This window comes from Enoplosus armatus, chromosome 18 (assembly GCF_043641665.1).
Source record: "Enoplosus armatus isolate fEnoArm2 chromosome 18, fEnoArm2.hap1, whole genome shotgun sequence".
In the NCBI taxonomy this organism is placed as follows: Eukaryota; Metazoa; Chordata; class Actinopteri; order Centrarchiformes; family Enoplosidae; genus Enoplosus; species Enoplosus armatus.
Window position 1 is genome coordinate 17,069,746 of NC_092197.1, and position 17,618 is coordinate 17,087,363.

At 41.6% G+C, this 17,618-nt stretch overlaps 2 protein-coding genes across 2 annotated transcripts; both read left to right on the plus strand.

Moving 5' to 3' along the window:
* Positions 1 to 1,187: 1,187 nt before the first annotated feature.
* gfi1b (growth factor independent 1B transcription repressor) lies at positions 1,188 to 4,925 on the plus strand. Its single transcript, XM_070924730.1, has 7 exons — positions 1,188 to 1,290; positions 1,735 to 1,835; positions 2,254 to 2,433; positions 2,527 to 2,756; positions 2,911 to 3,048; positions 3,680 to 3,845; positions 4,319 to 4,925. The coding sequence occupies exons 2-7, from the start codon at positions 1,742 to 1,744 to the stop codon at positions 4,495 to 4,497; spliced, it is 987 nt and encodes a 328-aa protein (XP_070780831.1). The 5' UTR covers positions 1,188 to 1,290; positions 1,735 to 1,741; the 3' UTR covers positions 4,498 to 4,925.
* Positions 4,926 to 11,866: 6,941 nt separating this feature from the next.
* On the plus strand, positions 11,867 to 17,480 carry gtf3c5 (general transcription factor IIIC, polypeptide 5). Its single transcript, XM_070924845.1, has 11 exons — positions 11,867 to 12,133; positions 12,844 to 13,042; positions 13,233 to 13,425; positions 13,554 to 13,752; positions 14,243 to 14,347; positions 14,607 to 14,721; positions 14,990 to 15,070; positions 15,623 to 15,711; positions 16,034 to 16,116; positions 16,889 to 17,034; positions 17,204 to 17,480. The coding sequence occupies exons 1-11, from the start codon at positions 11,933 to 11,935 to the stop codon at positions 17,395 to 17,397; spliced, it is 1,605 nt and encodes a 534-aa protein (XP_070780946.1). The 5' UTR covers positions 11,867 to 11,932; the 3' UTR covers positions 17,398 to 17,480.
* Positions 17,481 to 17,618: the final 138 nt, after the last annotated feature.

Genomic DNA, 17,618 nt, shown 5'->3' on the forward strand with positions numbered 1-17,618 from the left:
AGACTTAATCTTCATTGGTCCATGATAACATAACATAACATAATTAATGATTAAGCTATAAGCTAATATCATAAGCTAACAATCTAGGTACTTTTAAAACATGATGATGTATTATATCATATTGTGTAATTCCTTTTTAATCATTATGTCATGACATCCAGTGGATAATAATTTGAAATTTAAAGTAAATTGAATCTTTTATCAATGTCCAGGAAATATTTGTCCCCAAAGTCCCCAAAACCAGTGTCAAGATTTAAGATATACACACTGTGTCCACAAGATGTCGCCCCTGCACTTCTTCCCTGGTACAGACCCTCTCCTCCTCCTCAAACTGTTTGTCCACTCTTCAACTCGATGTTTTGTTTTGTTTTTAAACAGGATTTGACAAGTCCACTGTATTTTCTGAAAACTATTTGCCCAAAATGTATTCAACTGCCCGATTTAGCCATTTCACCAACTCTGCTGCCTACGACACGTGTGACACTGAAGCATCCTGAGAAGAAATCTGTCTGAATATCGATAATAAGTACAGACTGAGTCAACAGTGTTAATCTCCCAGACTGGTTTGGTGTGTGTTTTGGTGTGTGATGTGGAGGTGCTACAGTATCATATGATCTTTTGGCCATTTAAATCTTGCACACAACACACACACACACACACACACATTATTGCGTTAAATCCAGTAAATCAAACATTGTGAGGTGGATATAGATATGTGGTCCGATTTTTTTGATTGCTATAGTGTCTTTGTGCTTTTTTAGTTTTTTTTTTATATATATATATCTATATCTATATATAGATATATGAATACTGTTTGTTTTTAATTTAAAGTTCTTTCTAAGTTCAGCGCAAAAAGGCAGCTGGACGCACATTAATTATCCTTCTTTTAAGGCACTGCAATATTCTGCTTAAAAAGTATATTTCTAAACTTAGATTTTAGCCTTTAACCCTCACATTGTTTTTTTCTTCGGAGCACTGGGTGTTATGTGTAACTGTTCCAGGGACAGCAAAAGGCCCCGTGTTTTTCTACGCAAATTTCCACCTGCAGGTTGGCCTTTTCATTGGTTGAAACCACAGTCAGATTCGGCTGCGAAATTATCTGATTGAAAATCAGGGAGGGGAGAAAAAGTAAGAGCAACAAGTGTGATGGCTTTACACTGCTTTGCTTTTCTGACTTTTGGGAAAGGATTTTCCTCCGCTGAGCCGCTTCACACCCAAAGAACAAGGACATTATTATTAGAATCATTATTACTGCAGGTCTGATCGCGACGGGAGGCTGTCCAGTTAACGGTGAGTACCTGCTGACTGTGAAGTCTGAACGCAGTCAGACTCAAACCTTTGCCGACTTTTCTTACTTTTGCACAAATAATAGAATTATTTCAACTGTGATGTCTAACATTTGCTAATTCAACTTCATGTCTGTAGGCCTGTTCGACTAAGTAGATAGAACAATTATTTACTCAATTAGCGCGAGTTTAATATATGGATACGTTATAATAAATACAATTATTAATGAAGTAATACGCCTACAATTAAAGACTGAAATGATGTAAATTAACTATAAAAGTATCATAAAGATCTTAAGACATTTTTCTTTCTTTCTTTTTTCTTTTTCTTTTTTTTGTTTTTTGTTACAGAAATGGACTTGATCAGTATTTTATTGGCATCCGTGCTTCGTTTTAGAAACACGTTTAAAGCGTTTCTGTGTCACTAACGAAATGTTGCTGTGCGCAGGATCATCATGCCCCGGTCCTTTCTGGTGAAAAAGAAAAAGTGCACGTCCTATAATGTTCACCGAGCATACGAGGACGAGCCGAAGGCCCCCGTATGCACAGGTAAGACTGGAAGAAAAGATCCCACCATCTGAATATCTGAGGGAAACAACTGTCAGGACGTTTAGATTAGATTGTCTGCTTTTACTGCCTAGTGTCGTTATTTTAAAGCAGCTGCTGGGTTTATATATATATTTGCATGAATTTCTACTTGAGGCAGATTTGAAAAGGGATACGCATTATTCATGGATATGCTGTTATTGCATCATATATTATAAATTATATTATATATAACATCAGTCTGCCGCTCAGCTTTTCAAGGTTAAATAAGGAAGGTGTCTCCTATTTCAACAAAATGTCCTCCAAGAGGAACTGCAGGGTTTTGTTTTTATGGAATATAAGTAATTGCCTGCTGTCTAATCACGCAGAACCATGTCTTTTGCTTGAATGAATCACACTTTTATTTGTTGTGGATTTGCAGAAGTCCCACCAGAGGTTCAGCGCACAGACTCCTCAGACAGGCCTCAGTCAGAGGGACAGTCTACCCCTCTGGACCACCGCCTGTTTGAAAAGGAGGAGGCAAAGCTTGAGTGTTCCTTACCTGCTCGCCCAGAACCCACCAGACCCCCTGTAGCCCCCACACAGCCATACTACCTAAATGGTGAGCTTAGTGCATTTATCTACATTTTTTTTTTCTGCTACACTATAAATTTTATCAGAGAGGTAAAACATGACTTTTTGTGTGCACCCTCAGAGTCTCACGTGGCAGAATTCCCTCCTTACTACAAGCCGTCCTACGCCTGGGAGCCGGTGCCTTCCTCCTACGAGCTCCGCCAGATGAGCTTCAGCCCCACAGTGCTGCAGCACGCCAGCAACCTGTACGGAACCCACATCAGCCGCAGTCCACAAACTCAGCAGCCTCTGGACTGCAGCACGCACTACTCCCCCACCTCCAGCACCTACCACTGTATCACCTGTGACAAGGTACACGTCAGCCTCACACCTGCACACGCTGCACAGCCATGAAGATTAAAGTGTCAAAATGAAAATGTGAATGCACTGTAGCTGCGTCTGTTATCAGCTAGAAATTCAGTTGAGTTTGTCAGCCGCCTCCATTAATGGACTAACTCTGCTTTAGGTGTTCTCGACGCCCCACGGACTGGAGGTTCACGTCAGGAGGTCTCACAGTGGAACGAGACCTTTCGGCTGCAACATCTGCAGGAAAACCTTCGGCCACGCTGTCAGTCTGGAGCAGCACATGAACGTCCACTCTCAGGTATGTGACCTCAAACGCTGCGCAATCTAACAATTTGTAGCGCAGGCTCTATGTTAAAACTGTCTCTATGTTCTGTTTTCTGAGCAGAACTCCTCATGATGAGTAAACCGATCTTGACGTGTAAAATTGATGGATTGCTCCTTTAAAAATACAAGTTTCTCCACTGCCTTAAAAGTGGCATTTTCCTGACCTAGTTCTGAGTTAAATTCAAAGTTTGTTCAGTAGTTGCTGAGTTAACTTCACTAAGCATGAGACAATGCATTTGATAAAGCTCAGACATTAAGTTCAGTCAGAACTGAATACTTGATTCAGTCATATTGACAAAATGGCTATGAATTTACGTTAAGTTCATTAAAAGATCACTTGATTTCACTAAACCCCAGGATTAGGTTTTATAGTGTATAACTGTATTAAAAAAAACTTTCTGACCAAATAATCTCACCATAAGGTCACTTCAGGAGCTTTTGATCATGTCACATGGTCTTCCACAGCACAATGAGTTTGCCAAGTTGTTGTGGAATTGCAGACGTTCGAATGTCGACTTTTTCTCTGTGTTGGCTTAAAAGTTGAGCTTCGAACTTAGAGGGCCTTTTGTTGACAGCTGCGTTTCTGCGCTTTTGTCTCTGATCAGGAAAAAAGCTTCGAGTGCAAGATGTGTGGCAAATCATTCAAGCGCTCCTCCACCCTCTCCACGCACCTGCTCATCCACTCGGACACAAGGCCTTACCCCTGCCAGTACTGTGGCAAGAGGTTCCACCAGAAGTCTGATATGAAGAAACACACGTACATTCACACCGGTAAGCCACAGTATGCACTTTGTTTTACAGGAGGTGGCTGTATTTTTTATTGGACCAAAAGAAATAAATGAAACTATCCATGGCTCCTCTTGCTGTAATCATCTGCTTTCCAGGTGCAGCAGGCAGGAATTGTTAACTACTGATAAATCAGAAAAAGAAACTTAAACAAATGTTCTGTGGATTTGCATATCTGGTTTTCCTGCTTCATGCAGAACTCTGTGAAAGGAACTCTGTGCTGTCGACGTTTGTTGCCAGTAAATGTTTGACAAATCTGAACTATGGCATGATTCTACGCCCAGAGATGTTAATGAAAACTTTATCGTTCTGGTAAAAAACACATGGCATCGTTTTTGGTACGGATGACAAACCTAAAAGTAGTGGAAGAGGTCTTTAGGCAAATTATTTGAAAATGATCCAGTATTTGATTGTGTAGATTTCTCACTGTTCTTTTTTGGGTGTGTTTTATTTTGTAGGTGAAAAGCCCCACAAATGCCAAGTGTGTGGTAAAGCGTTCAGCCAAAGCTCCAACCTGATCACCCACAGCAGGAAGCACACCGGCTTCAAGCCGTTTGGATGTGACATTTGTTCCAAGGGCTTCCAACGGAAGGTGGATCTCCGCAGGCACCACGAGAGCCAGCACGGCGTCAAGTGAAGACCCAACAAGTGTTTGTACTCTTACAATAAATCTCTATTAAAACAATAATCTGATTTTGAAAGGAAGAATAAGGAAGGAGCTGTGAAATCAAATTCTAATTGAAGTGATTGATTGATTTTACTTCAGAAACCTGTATAAAGAAGAAGTAGTTTAAAAGATTAAAATGTATTAGTTAATATATTGGAAGTAATCTTCTTTTAAAGATGTGTTTACATGTGGATCAATGGGGAGATGTGTCAATGTCATTTTGATTCAAAATGTGCTTTTTTTGTGTTACACAATTTATTTAAAATATGCTTGAGCAGTGTTCTGTATGTTGGCTGGAGTCTGTGTGCGAGTTGATGAATACTTTCAACTGAAACAAAGGATGAAATGAGGTCGGAAAGTGGATGGCTGTTCTGTTGAAATAAAGACACGCAAATTGAGATCCAGTCTACGGTCCTTTGTACCTGAAAGGTAAAATTCATTGCACGCTGTTTGTCTAAGATGTCGTGATGAGCACTGTAAACACACTTTTTCTCCCCGTTCTGCTCTTTCTGTGTGTTTTTCTGAGTCACTCTCCTGTCGGAGCAGGATGTAATAACTATGCGACTCTGGCCTCGGGTGAAAATCTCTTGCGGGAATAGAGATAGTGTGTAATGGAGTAATCCTGTATTCAAATAACACACCTGGAACACCATGCAAATCCAAGGCCAAAGAGCTGTTCATTCTGTGAGAGTCAACTAGAGAGTGCATGAAGGAAAGTTAGTGATATATTTCATTGGCTTGAGCCTCAGCAGCTTCCTCGTTATAACATGAGAGGCAAAACCAGCTCTATAATCTCAGTAAAAATCAATCAGAATTGCACAAACTGTCAGCTAGACCATTATGAATTTTGGCCACACACACACACACACACACACACACACCCTTGCATAGCTGTTTGGCTTTTTACAGTGCACTGGGCCAAATGGGATACAGGGATTAATAAGAGGCTGTGGAAAGGGGATTGATTACTTAGTCAACTGTCACCACACCCAGTCAGCCTGTTGGATTTACTTCAACAAACAAATGGTGGCTCTAACGAAGACTCACCACCTTCCTCAAACATCAAAACCTGTTAGGAAATTAAGCAGCTTGAGGCAAATCAGATCATCACCTGGGCCTTTTAAATCTGACAAGAACTGGATGAAGTGTAGTCAGAATTTATAAAAACAACTTTTTTAAGGATAAATTGGACCAACTGCTGATGTAACGTCATGATGACAGCACGTTTTTTTGCAGCTTAATGGATCCTGAATGGGATCAAAGGCTTACGTAGGTCATCAGGATCATATAGAAATGAAAATAATAATAATTTCACCAAAAGTGCAAAAGCGTATTCACCCATGTCGTGTCAGGGGAAAGTCACTGCAGCGGAAATCAGTGTTTGCACAGGGGAGAGAGCAGACATGAGGGCTTACTGTCTGGCAAACAAATCTGAGGTCTTTATGCAAAATGTGTTGATATTGCAACGGGGTCCGTTGTGATCCTCTGCAACAGTTAGACCTGCTGCGGCATCCTGTGCATGAGGTGACGGAGCAAATCACAATCCCGCACAGGTAACCGACAGAAAAAGAGAGAGAGACAGGATCATCTTGGGTGCGACTGAACAAACAGGACATGGGTCCTGAAAGGGGAGGGGCGGTGCTGAAGGATGGGTTTGGGGTGGGGGTGGGGGGGGGCTGTTAGCCTGGGGAAAAACGGGAAAAAGTGTGCATGTCCGCATGCACCTGAAACATTCCTTCACCGGTGTACGGGTGCACGGGTGTGAAGAGCTTCATGAGGTGGAGGTTATCCAGCCCTTGTTTATTTGCATATGTGTCTTGCCTGAGGTGTTGTGGTATCCTTAAAGTTGCAATTGATTTTCACACTGAGCTTCACCTGGGAACAGGCCAGAGAGCAGCTCCTGAAAGTGTCAGAGGCTGCATGAAAAGGCACATTGAGCCAACAACAGGAAACCATTTGAATATATTTCTATTAAAGCATTGTTTGCAGTGTGACAGATGCCATGTTGCTGCGAGTTACTGCCTGAACAGTGGAGAAGCAGCACAACCTGACACCAGAAACACACCAAATCTGTTCCATCCAGCAAAGACCAACCAACAACAACAACAACAAAAAAAAATCAAGACTCAAACGTTAGTGTCTTAAAACACTGTCTCTCTGTCACACACATACACAAACACACACATACCTGGCAAAGAAATGGGGTACAGAGCTGAAATTTGTTTTGCAAATTGGCTCTATGCAAATGAGCCCTGGCCAGTACTGTGGAAACGCTGCAGGAGGCGAAGATGGCTGAACACGCCCGAGGCCATCCATGACACATTCATGTAAGGCAGAGCGGGAGATCCCCGGGGAGGGCCACTCTCTCCCTGTGAGATCAAAGAAATGTCACAGGCGTCTGCTGTTGTGAGAGACCTGCCACTAAATAAACCTTTTGTCACAACTTGTGTCTCCAACTGGCTCTTGTTTTGGACATAAACGTTACCAAAACAAAATCACTTCTACAGTCGTAGGACTCAGATTGGTTCTGTTTCTACGTTGAACGTGATTCCACGTCAACTGTGTCAGCAATGTGGGATTCAAATGATTTGTCTCTCATGTCTCTCTGTGTTTATTACAACCTTTGAAACATAAACCCTTCCTGTTCTTTTGTAAGACTGCATTTGACAGAGCAGCATGTTATGAAATGAGAGAAATAACACAGATATTGTAGACTCTCTGAGACGGTTTGAAATTTGAATTCCGGGCATGTTTGGCTTTTATTACAAAATCTAATCAGACATCATTTTTATTCAAGGAAAGAAGCCAGAAAAGATGTAGCTGCAAATAAGTAGGCCTACAAATCTGTATGAGAAGTGTTATGATAAAAAAGTATAAAAACAGTACCTGTAACAGTACCAGTCACTAAAGCTGCTGCCATAGTGCTTTCACAGAATATGTCTGTGCAAAAAAATACTATATTTCACAAATGATTGAAATGTAGAGAATATAAATATAGATATTCTATATTTAAAAGTGAGAAACAAAAGGATTTGGAACATCCAACAGAAAGAAGCTGGAAAACTTTGGTCATTTAAAGTGGTCCAGAACTCATTTTATTAATAAAAAGCACTTTTTAAGTCAGTGTTGAATGAAATGCCAGTGATCCATCACTTTGTTTTTAAAACCGGCAGAATAATCCCAACAGAAAAATAAACTGTCAGCAGATTTCCTCTGCATGACTGGACACAGGAAGATACCGCGTGATCACGTCCGCTGCTGTCACACAGCGTGGGGGTGTGATGCTGTTTGATTGCCAGTGAGGCACTGTGTTGTGGTCCAGCGCTGTCCTGCCCTCCCAGAGATAACTGTGGTGATGACGCGTACAAAAGGCCACGCCCACGCCCCCCAAGTGTCATACGAGAGTGACGAGAGCAAAAGATAAACATTTCCTGTGGTTGCTTTTTCTGGGATTGAATCATCTGTTTTACAAGTATAGACAACAAGACGTGGTGCCTTCAAGTTACATCCAGTTATCATTATACAAATCAAGAGCCACACACACACACACACACACACACACACACACACGCAGCATGAAACCAAGAAAAAAACCCAACTTGCCAACTTAGAAGACGCTCATGAACATATGTCTACAAGTGGGAGGCTCAGAGATCATTTTAAGTTTAGTGGCTGTATGGTGACGTTTAATGACCTTTGAACACTTGAACACCAACTCTCCATCAAGCACTGGCGCCCAGTTAAGACCCAGTTTACATTCATGCTTTTATTTTGTTGCAAAATATTAGTATAACGGCACACCAGAAAAGTGGTAAGTGCTGATACTGATTGAGGCATCCTGCGGTCTTGGTCGTGAGCCATGTGGTGAGTTGTATCCCACATGCCCTTCTCTCTGTCCCTGTGTTTCCCCGTCAAAACGGTCTGATAAAGCCAAACAATAAGTGCCATAAAAATGGCACTTTTTCATGAGAAAGACTTGATGTGGCTCAGTAATGAATTGTAATTTATTATATTTTATTTATAGATTGTGTTTAATCTTTTCTTACATTTTCCCAGGGAAATTTGAAAGCAACATCATTGCAAGCAGATAGTCTGCTGCAGTGGTTCCCAACCTGGGGAGAGGGTCGTCCCCTTTGGGTCGCAAGATAAATCTGAAGGTTGGTGAGACGATGAACGGGATAGGAAAGCAGAAAAACAGCATTTAGGCTTCTTAAATTTAGATTTATTGTTACAAACACTCCCCAGGTCTTTCTTGTTGCCGTATCGTTCTGTTCGTTGGTCCGCTACTTTGGTCCAAAATGAAATATCTCAACAACTATTGGATGGGTAGCCAAGACATTTCGTACTGACGTTCATAATCCGCAGAGGATGAATCCTAATAAACTTCCCCTGACTTTTCCTCTAGCTCGATCATCAAAATTTTAACGACAAAATACCTCCCAAAGCTAATAACATTCCCATCAGCCTCAGCTGTACTTTGCGTTTCATGTTAATTAGCAAATGCTATCGTTCTAACACGCTAAACTAACATGGCAAACATTCATATCTCGATGACATCAGCATGTTAGGATTGTCATTGTGATAAAACAGGGAAACAAAATCAAGTAGACAGTGCTTTCTTTCAGGGGTCACAAGCCGTAAGGGTTGGGAGCCATTGTACTCTTCTGTACGGTAGATCTTAGCATTTTGAGAGTTGCACGTGATTACAAATGTAATGTTTGCGCAGTTGCGTGACAGTCGAGGGAATATCTTCACATCAAAGCCACTTATTGAATAAATTCAAAGAGTGCAGCCAAAGCAATCAACCATGATGATCTTTCATTTTGCCTACAGAAAATGACTAGACTCCGTAGGTGTGGCCTAATGTCTACATCACACATCCAAATATGGCCATACATACAGGGAGCCTTTCAGACAGCTGCAGGTCCAGAGGTTGGAGGAGCAGGAGCTGAGGGATGACAGTAGAAGGGATATGCTGAGTGAGAGGTCAGAGTGAGTGGGAGCAAGGAGGGGGGGGTTGAAATCTGAGGGCAGCAGGCTCTTTCAGGGTAAGCCGGGCGGTGGAGACTGTCTGATAACCTTATCATGGCTTCCCCACACTGTAACGGCTGGAACAGGCCAGCAGAGCTGCAGGGAGGAGCGGACAGGCCCTCGACTGAGATAGTACCAAGAGCTGGACGAGTATTCAATGGACGAGGGCCCCCTGGAGACAGAGAGAGAGAGAAAAGAAAGACAGAACGAGAAAGATCATCAAAATCCTTACCTCACCACAGTACGCAACAGATTGTCAGTCAAAGCCTTGTGTTTTTTTTTTTCTTCTGTCCCCTCCTCTTTATATCCCTCCCACAAAACACTGAGCTTCATAACATTATGACAGGCCAGGCTGAACGTCGCCATTTATGTTTTTATTGAAGCTCAGATAGCGTTCACAAAGCTGCGACAGTTGTATGCTTCCATATATGGGAGTCTGTACAACAGAACATAATAAACCCACATAGTTAACATCGAGAAAAAATAGCCAGTAGTTTAATGTTTCCTATTATCCTCAAGTCTGCTCCAGTGTTGTGGTAGTTCCCTTGCGCTCAGTATTCACAGTCACAGTGAGCCATGTATGTCACTTACAGAGCCATCGCTAACGTTATTAATTGCACCTGTGCCTTTGCCGCTATGACATGTCATAAGACGAGATGAGAAAATCACTATCGGTTTCATCTCTGTGTATCTGGTACAGAGATTTATTCAGGAGCTGCTTAGCCCAGCTTAAAACACAAACAAAGAATATATATATATGTTTTTCAAGAACTCTGGTTGTCTTATTTACTTTACACATGGCAAGCTACACACCAACACATCCAAGAGACATGTGGCTTTATGTCAGGTAGAGGTAATCCCACTGTGAGGAGAGAACATTTGAGCCTTTTGCACGGGGACACTGGTCCCAGTGCCCGTACCTTAAACAATAATGTCTTCGTGTTGTCTGTGTGCATGTTTGATTTCTACATGTGTGAAATAAACAAGATGCAAATGTGTCGTTGTTGGAAGGCGTGTTTTTCCACTTACTGCTTTTCATGTTTAAGCTGAACTAGGCTAAACATGTCCCACACCTGTCCCTGGACTGGATGCACAGAGATGAAATACAGTGTAACCAACAGCTTGATAATTCATTAATTAGTTGCAGTTCAACATCTAGCACATGAGAGCCAACCATAAGCAGCCAGCATCACATTCTTGAGCTGACCTCCAAGTAGGGAAGTTATTTATCTCTACTTTCAGCTGCATATTTTCCACACAGACATATGACAGAACACGAGATGGCTATAGGCCCACATTGTTAAAAAAGAAAAGAAAAAAAAAGATTCAGTGTTAAGCCTTGTGGTCCCTTAAAGGCATGAGAAAAGAAGACAAACTAGAATCAAAGTAAACACGGTGTCACTTCAGAGTGTAATTGCGTATATGTAACAGCATCTTAAATAACTTGGTAAACACACAGACACAACTGTTTCTTCAGAGTCCTCTTTCTTCTCTGAGGGGGTTGACAGTCTGTTGACAGTTTCTGGGAGGGACAGCAGACAAATCCTCTTTACTAAGGTCCCTCTGACAACAGTGGATGTCTCCTTCTGACAATACAACTATACTGTTAGTGGCTGTTAAAATACTCAGTCCTTGGTATAAAATGATAATACGCAGACAGATCGTTCACATAGACATGGAGCATTCAAGAATATTCAATTACAGCTGTTGTTTAACTTTGATGGAGCCAAATTCCATCATTCCCACATTTCCTTCATCGACTGCATTTTGTTTGGTTTTACACCGCCACCACGTGGCCAAATGTGTACATTGACTTCACTGTGTCAGCTACATGTTGTTTTCAAATTGCAAATAAAAGACGAACTGACGATGGAAGGGTCAGTGAACACACATCACGTACAAGTATGAGATGTTATTTGCATATTTAACTATGTAATATTGAAGAAGCATATAAAGAAAGGAGAAAATACTAATAAAAAGGGGCTAATTTCCAATACAACCCAGAAGAGGATTCTTGCTGACTTCTTGGAATGTCACTGAGCTATAAGACACTTTCTCAATGATGGCAAAATTGTTCTATTTAAATGTTGTTGACAACTTGAATGTGTTTTGTTTCATTTTTATTTTGACTTTAACTGCACGCCTTGTTGATATCGACACAAAAAACAGAGGAACGCCGGAGTCCGGGTAAATAAATGCTGCGGAACTACATGTGTGCGCTAGCGTTTCCGCCCGGCGTTATTTTGCACTTGGACTTACACTCACGCTGCTTTAACGGCAGCAGTGTTTTTGAGCGGGTTTACTGACTTATAGTTGATGGTTCCATTACATAGTTGTTTATGCCTGCTTAAATATCGCCATTAAAAGAGCCAATATGGCGGACTCGGAGTTGAAGCTGGATTTTACTCTGAAAGAACTGACTCTTTCCTGTCGGGCTGAAGACGCCGATGTCCCCGGCAGCTCGTCCAACGTGAAGCTGCAGGACAACAGACTGATGTGTGTTGAGTATCCGGCGGTGGTCGCCAGTGTGGACAAGATGCTGGAGACTCTCGGGGGTGAACAAGGAGTGTCAAAAGTAAGCAGTCCATAACTGGGACGGAATGTTGTGGCTTTCAGGCCTGAGTGTCTGTTATCTACACTGTGGGTGCCTTAGCTTGTTAAAACGGCTAAATGCTATAAACTGTAAGACGAGTGAGAGCGTGTGTATATTTTTATTGCTGCTATTTATATATAGCTAGTATTGTATTGTAAATTGTGTTACGTTGTAATGTTTGGGTATACGAATTTGAAATGACATAGCTTGATAGTTAGCCAAAATGCTAAATTTCAGGGTTTCAGAAACGTTGCACCTAACAAACGATTTGTTGTCTTTAAGACCATAGTTTTAAGTGGGCAGGCAACTGCCCTGGGGCCCCAGACCCCCAGGGGTCCCAAAAGCCCCAGGTTAATTGTACCTTTTTTTTTTATGGGAATATGGGAATATGCACCACTAAAGTTCAATATCTTAAACTGGGTCCTGCTTTATCACCGGATGGTGAGGCAGTGTGGAGGGGTTAAAATGAGCCCTGGATCTGGATGGTTTGTAATACATTACACAGTTCGACACGAGGCATACTGTGTATATAATGATAGTTATCTTTGATTTTGAATACAGTCAAATGTCAAGTGGCTGTTTTGTGAGTAGATGACTGTCATTACCTTTGCTCTGGTCACATCTTCATATTCACCACTGCAGTTGTACCTCAGGGATCTGACACCTGTCTGCATTTCCTGTTGATCCCACAGACCTTCGCTCACCCCAACAGACGTCTTGAGCTGCGTTACCGACCTCAGGACCCTTTCTGTCACTCTCTATGTGGAAACCGCTTCCCGTCCAGCAACCTTCTCCTTAGAGTGCGGCGGCGGGTGCGAAAAAAGGACCCCAATGACACTGAGATCCACATGGACATACTCGGAGTCATAGGAACAACATACAAATTCCAAGGTTGGATGAGAAGTCCTCATAGTGTATGAATATTTCAAACATTTCAAAACCACATAATATTTGGACTTTCTGGATAATATTTCCGCTCTATTTATCTCCGATTGATCACATTGTGATATACTGTGAAGTGGTAAACTGTTTCCTTTTCCTTTTCACTACAGTCTAACAGCGACCTTTTTTGTTTTTGCAGGGCTGGCAGACTTTCAGTGCCTCGCTGTGCATTCAGAAGGTGGAAAAGACACGTCTTTGTACGACAAAGTCATCCTCCGCAAATCAGAGAATCAGGAGTTCTTTCAGCAGCCCATGCCTTACTTTCTTCCCCCGGCCATCTTCTCACGCCTCGACAGCCCTGTGGATTATTTCTACCGGCCTGATATCTTTCAGAAGTCAGTGTGATGGCTGTGTGGGAATTTTACTTTACAACCTTACAACTTCTGCTAGTTCCCTTTGTCAAGTGTAGTTATATAATACCGGACGTGTTTAATTTCACTTTGATGCTGACATTTCTCCTCCTTTCTGTTTATAGCCAGGTGCCCACCAACAAAAAGAACGTTATTGGTATGAATCGCGCTCGCCGGCCCCACAACGCCATCTTTGTCAGCTTCAGTGATCCCACTGTGCCATCCGAGGCCCTCGAGGCGGCCAAGGTAAACTGGGCACGAGTCTGCCACAAGGAGCATGACAAGCAGGCTGAAGAACAATTGAAAAAGGTACGTGTGCTGCTGTGATCATGGCTGCCGGTCACTGAAAGCACAACAAACCCACTGATTGCCTGCGTCGCTGGTGTAATGCAAAGAACAATGTAAAGAAATCCGAGGCACTCTGATGTAAGGAGGGACCATAACTTACAACAGAGTGCCAGGAATCCACATTTGCCATCTAAAGGCTTTTCCAGACTAAACCAGTTGATTGGTGGTTTGAAAATTAATCAGCACCTGTTTTGATAATCGATGATTGATCCTGTGAGGCGTGTGCAGTGGTCACTTTCACAAATCTGAACAGAAATTACATTTTCTTTTTTGGTTTGGTTGTCTATTTAATTTGATTACCCACTTCTATATGAAAACAGGAAAACACACACAATTCGGACGTGTTGTTTTTAAATACCCATTTCTCAAAGGAAAATCGAATGACCAAAAGATACACGGACATAATTTTCTGGGCTTTTATCTTATCTCAAACCAAATGTTTTGTGCCTAGATGTTTGAGAGCCGGCCCATCTGGTCACGGAACGCGGTCAAGGCCAACATCAACATCCACCCTGATAAACTGAAACTGCTGCTGCCCGTCTTCGCCTACTACATGGTGAGCTGAGGGGGGAGTATGAGCATGCATTTCAGGGGAAAAAGTCAGAAATGTGGAAAATCTGTATAGAAATAGACTCCGAGCTCATTTGTGAATGTATGTGAAGCTTATAATATTGCATAATAAAATCTAAAAGGCAGTGTTTGTTGCACTCCATTGTTTGTTATTGTACAAGTGTTCGTGTTATTGTGTGCACTCTGTACATTTTACAGAGAGTGATTTATAAAGTGTAAGATCAACACCAGATTTATTTTTTTAGGTGACAGGACCGTGGAGAAGTCTGTGGGTGAGGCTGGGCCACGATCCCCGAAAGAGCAGAGAGTCCAAGAAATACCAGATGCTGGACTTCAGGATCCGCTGTAGCACCAAGCACGGTAACAGCTACCGTATATTTTCAAGGGGGTTTTCTTTATTTATGTATTTTGTTTTGTATCAGATGTTAAGAAAAAAGTGCTGTGACATTATAGGATTGGATTGCAGTAAAGTAATTTTGAGCCAAATTGACAGCAGCATTTTTCTGTAAGACTCTCTTCAGCAGCCAATTCAGTAACATTGTACTATTTCAGTTTTATAATTTTTAGATCTTAATGAAAAGTTAAGATGTGTCGCTGACTCTTGGCTCCTCTTTCTTCCCATTTTTAGGGTATTCCTTATCTGACATGCCAGTAAAAGCCAAGCGGAGTGCCCTGAACTACAGTCTGCCTATCACATTCAACAAAGCAGGTGAGTTGTAGATGTATGTATTTATTCGACATGGAGGAAGCAGCTAAAGCAGCCATCATTCATTGTATTATTTACACCTGTGCTTTTCCTACTACGACATGGCAAAATGTCTATTGAGGCTTAAAATGTCTCGTTCAAGAGAGATCCACATAAATACTGCAGACAAACAGAAAGGGGCACGGAAGTCATTTTTAAAGTCACATGATCCATACACCATCCAATCATGTATGTCACCAACCTATGTCTCACAGTACGCAGTCCACATAAACGTTTGGCGCTCATTCAGTCTACATACAACACTGAGCTCTGCAGCCATGCTGCTACGCTGCTGCCTGCTTTCAGCCTCCTCCTGTGTTAGCATGAATTTTGAATGTTTAGCACGAGTTCATGTTCACGAAATGTTGAGCTCAGCACGGTCAGTGTCGAGCAGAGCCCCACCGCCAAACTAAAATGCATATTGCTGCTATAAATGGTTAAAACCTTGACATGGTCCCTTCCATTCCACTGCTGTTGCCAAGGTAAACTGACAACGTGTTTTTTTTTTTTTCCCAGGTCCCCAGCCAGCTAGTGTGATGGAACTTCCAGCTCAGGAGGGCCCGAGCACCAGTCGAGATCCAGTCCCAATCGCATATCAGCTGAAGGTCAGTGAGGGTCCAGTATCTAGCCTAGTCCAGCCTACTTATGTGAAAACATTATTGGAGCGTGGTGCTAACATGCTAATCTCAAGCCCTTCAGAACTGATTTCATGGTTAGATTTTACATTTTGTCCGTATTCATTCAAGTGATAATTTTTGTATCTTGTGTTTTTTATTTACTCCATTTTGAACACTTTGGATCTCCATAAGCCTAAAGGTTAAAATGTCAGAAGATGATAAGGGTTTTATCTGTTGTGAGTAACTCTAAAATTGATGGGGGAGGGATTGCGTATCATAGTCATGGATACCAACTGTTTCATCTCCACAGGAGTCATCCTACATTTTCAGAGAGGGCATGCTGCCTCCTCACAGACAGATGTTTTACCAGCTCTGTGATCTGGAGGTGGAAAGGTACATTACAGTGCTGTGCATACACTACTTCTTTCATTCATTTTCATTAATATAATATTTGTATTTAGTTACATAGTGGTAGCTCAACACCACGACATAGTTAAGTAAATGTCAGAGAAGGGGTATCAAATCATTAGTAATTATTCTAATGGAAATGGCCATTTGTCACTCTATTTAAAGTAAAAGTAGCAATACCACAGTGTAGAAGTACTTTACTCAAGTAAAAGTACAAAAGTATTAGCATCAAAATATAAGGTATGCTATTAAAGTATCAAAAGTAAAAGTATGCATTATGCAGAATGGCCCATTTCAGAGTAATGTATATTATATTATTAGATTATAATGATTTATGCATGAATGTGTACATCACTTTAATGTTGCAGCTAGTAAAGGTGGAGCTAATTTGAATGACTATATACTGCTGGGCAGCTTTTTTGCCCACAGGGATCATAAAAGTATTTTCTTAATATAATCAACAAATAAATTATGTACTATTAAACAATAACTTCATAGTCATCAAATACATAAAACAATATTTGCCTCCGAAAAGTAGTGGAGTAGAGCTATAAAGTAGCAGAAAATGGAAATACTCAAAATTGTAAGCAAAAGTGCAATGCTTGAGTAAATGCACTTGGTTACTTTCCTTCACTGTGTGTGTGTGTGTGTGTGTGTGTGTGTGTGTGTGTGTGTGTGTGTGTGTGTGTGTGTGTGTGTGTGTGTGTGTGTGTGTGTGTGTGTGTGTGTGTGTGTGTGTGTGTGTGTGTGTGTCCAGTATCAAACAGATGATTGAGCAGATCGGCGATAATGAGCAGCAGGTGTGTGACGAGCGGGATGGCTGGTGTGTCCTCGGCACCACCGACAAGCTGAGGGACGTGATCTCAGCCATGATCAAGAAGGTCATCCGAGCCCAGAAACCAAGTATGTGTCCTCATTCACTTCATGGACACCATGTCCTCCAGCTGCTCAAACAGTTAGTTAAATTTAAACAGAACAGTTAAAATTGAAAATCTGGAACAGGACAGATAACAAAGGGGGCAGGACTTTGGCTCCTGTAACAACTAAACACTGTGTTATTTCTCTCCTTCAGCAGTGCCAGAAATGCCCGAGAGACGCAGACGCAGAGGCCTAAGTTTAAAATCCCCAGGGAGAGATGTGGATGCAGAGGAAGAGGGGCAGGATGACGAGAACAAGGATGATGAAGAGGAAGATGAGGAGGATGAGTTCCTGCCGTCTGAGGGAAGCGAAAATGAGATGGAGACAGAAATTCTGGATTACATGTAACAAAAAACAACCGTTGTCATGACATTAATCGTGACTGTTAATATTTTCCATTATTCGTTTCTGTAAAAGGTGAATTATTTTTTGAGTTGTATGTAAATAAAAAAGGAAGTATTTCTAGTATTTCTATTTCTAGATTTGTGTAAGAACTGTATCATCTTTGTAATGAAGGTTTTGGTCAATACAGTACATACCAGTCAAGATTTCCAAGGTTTTCTTCGCAT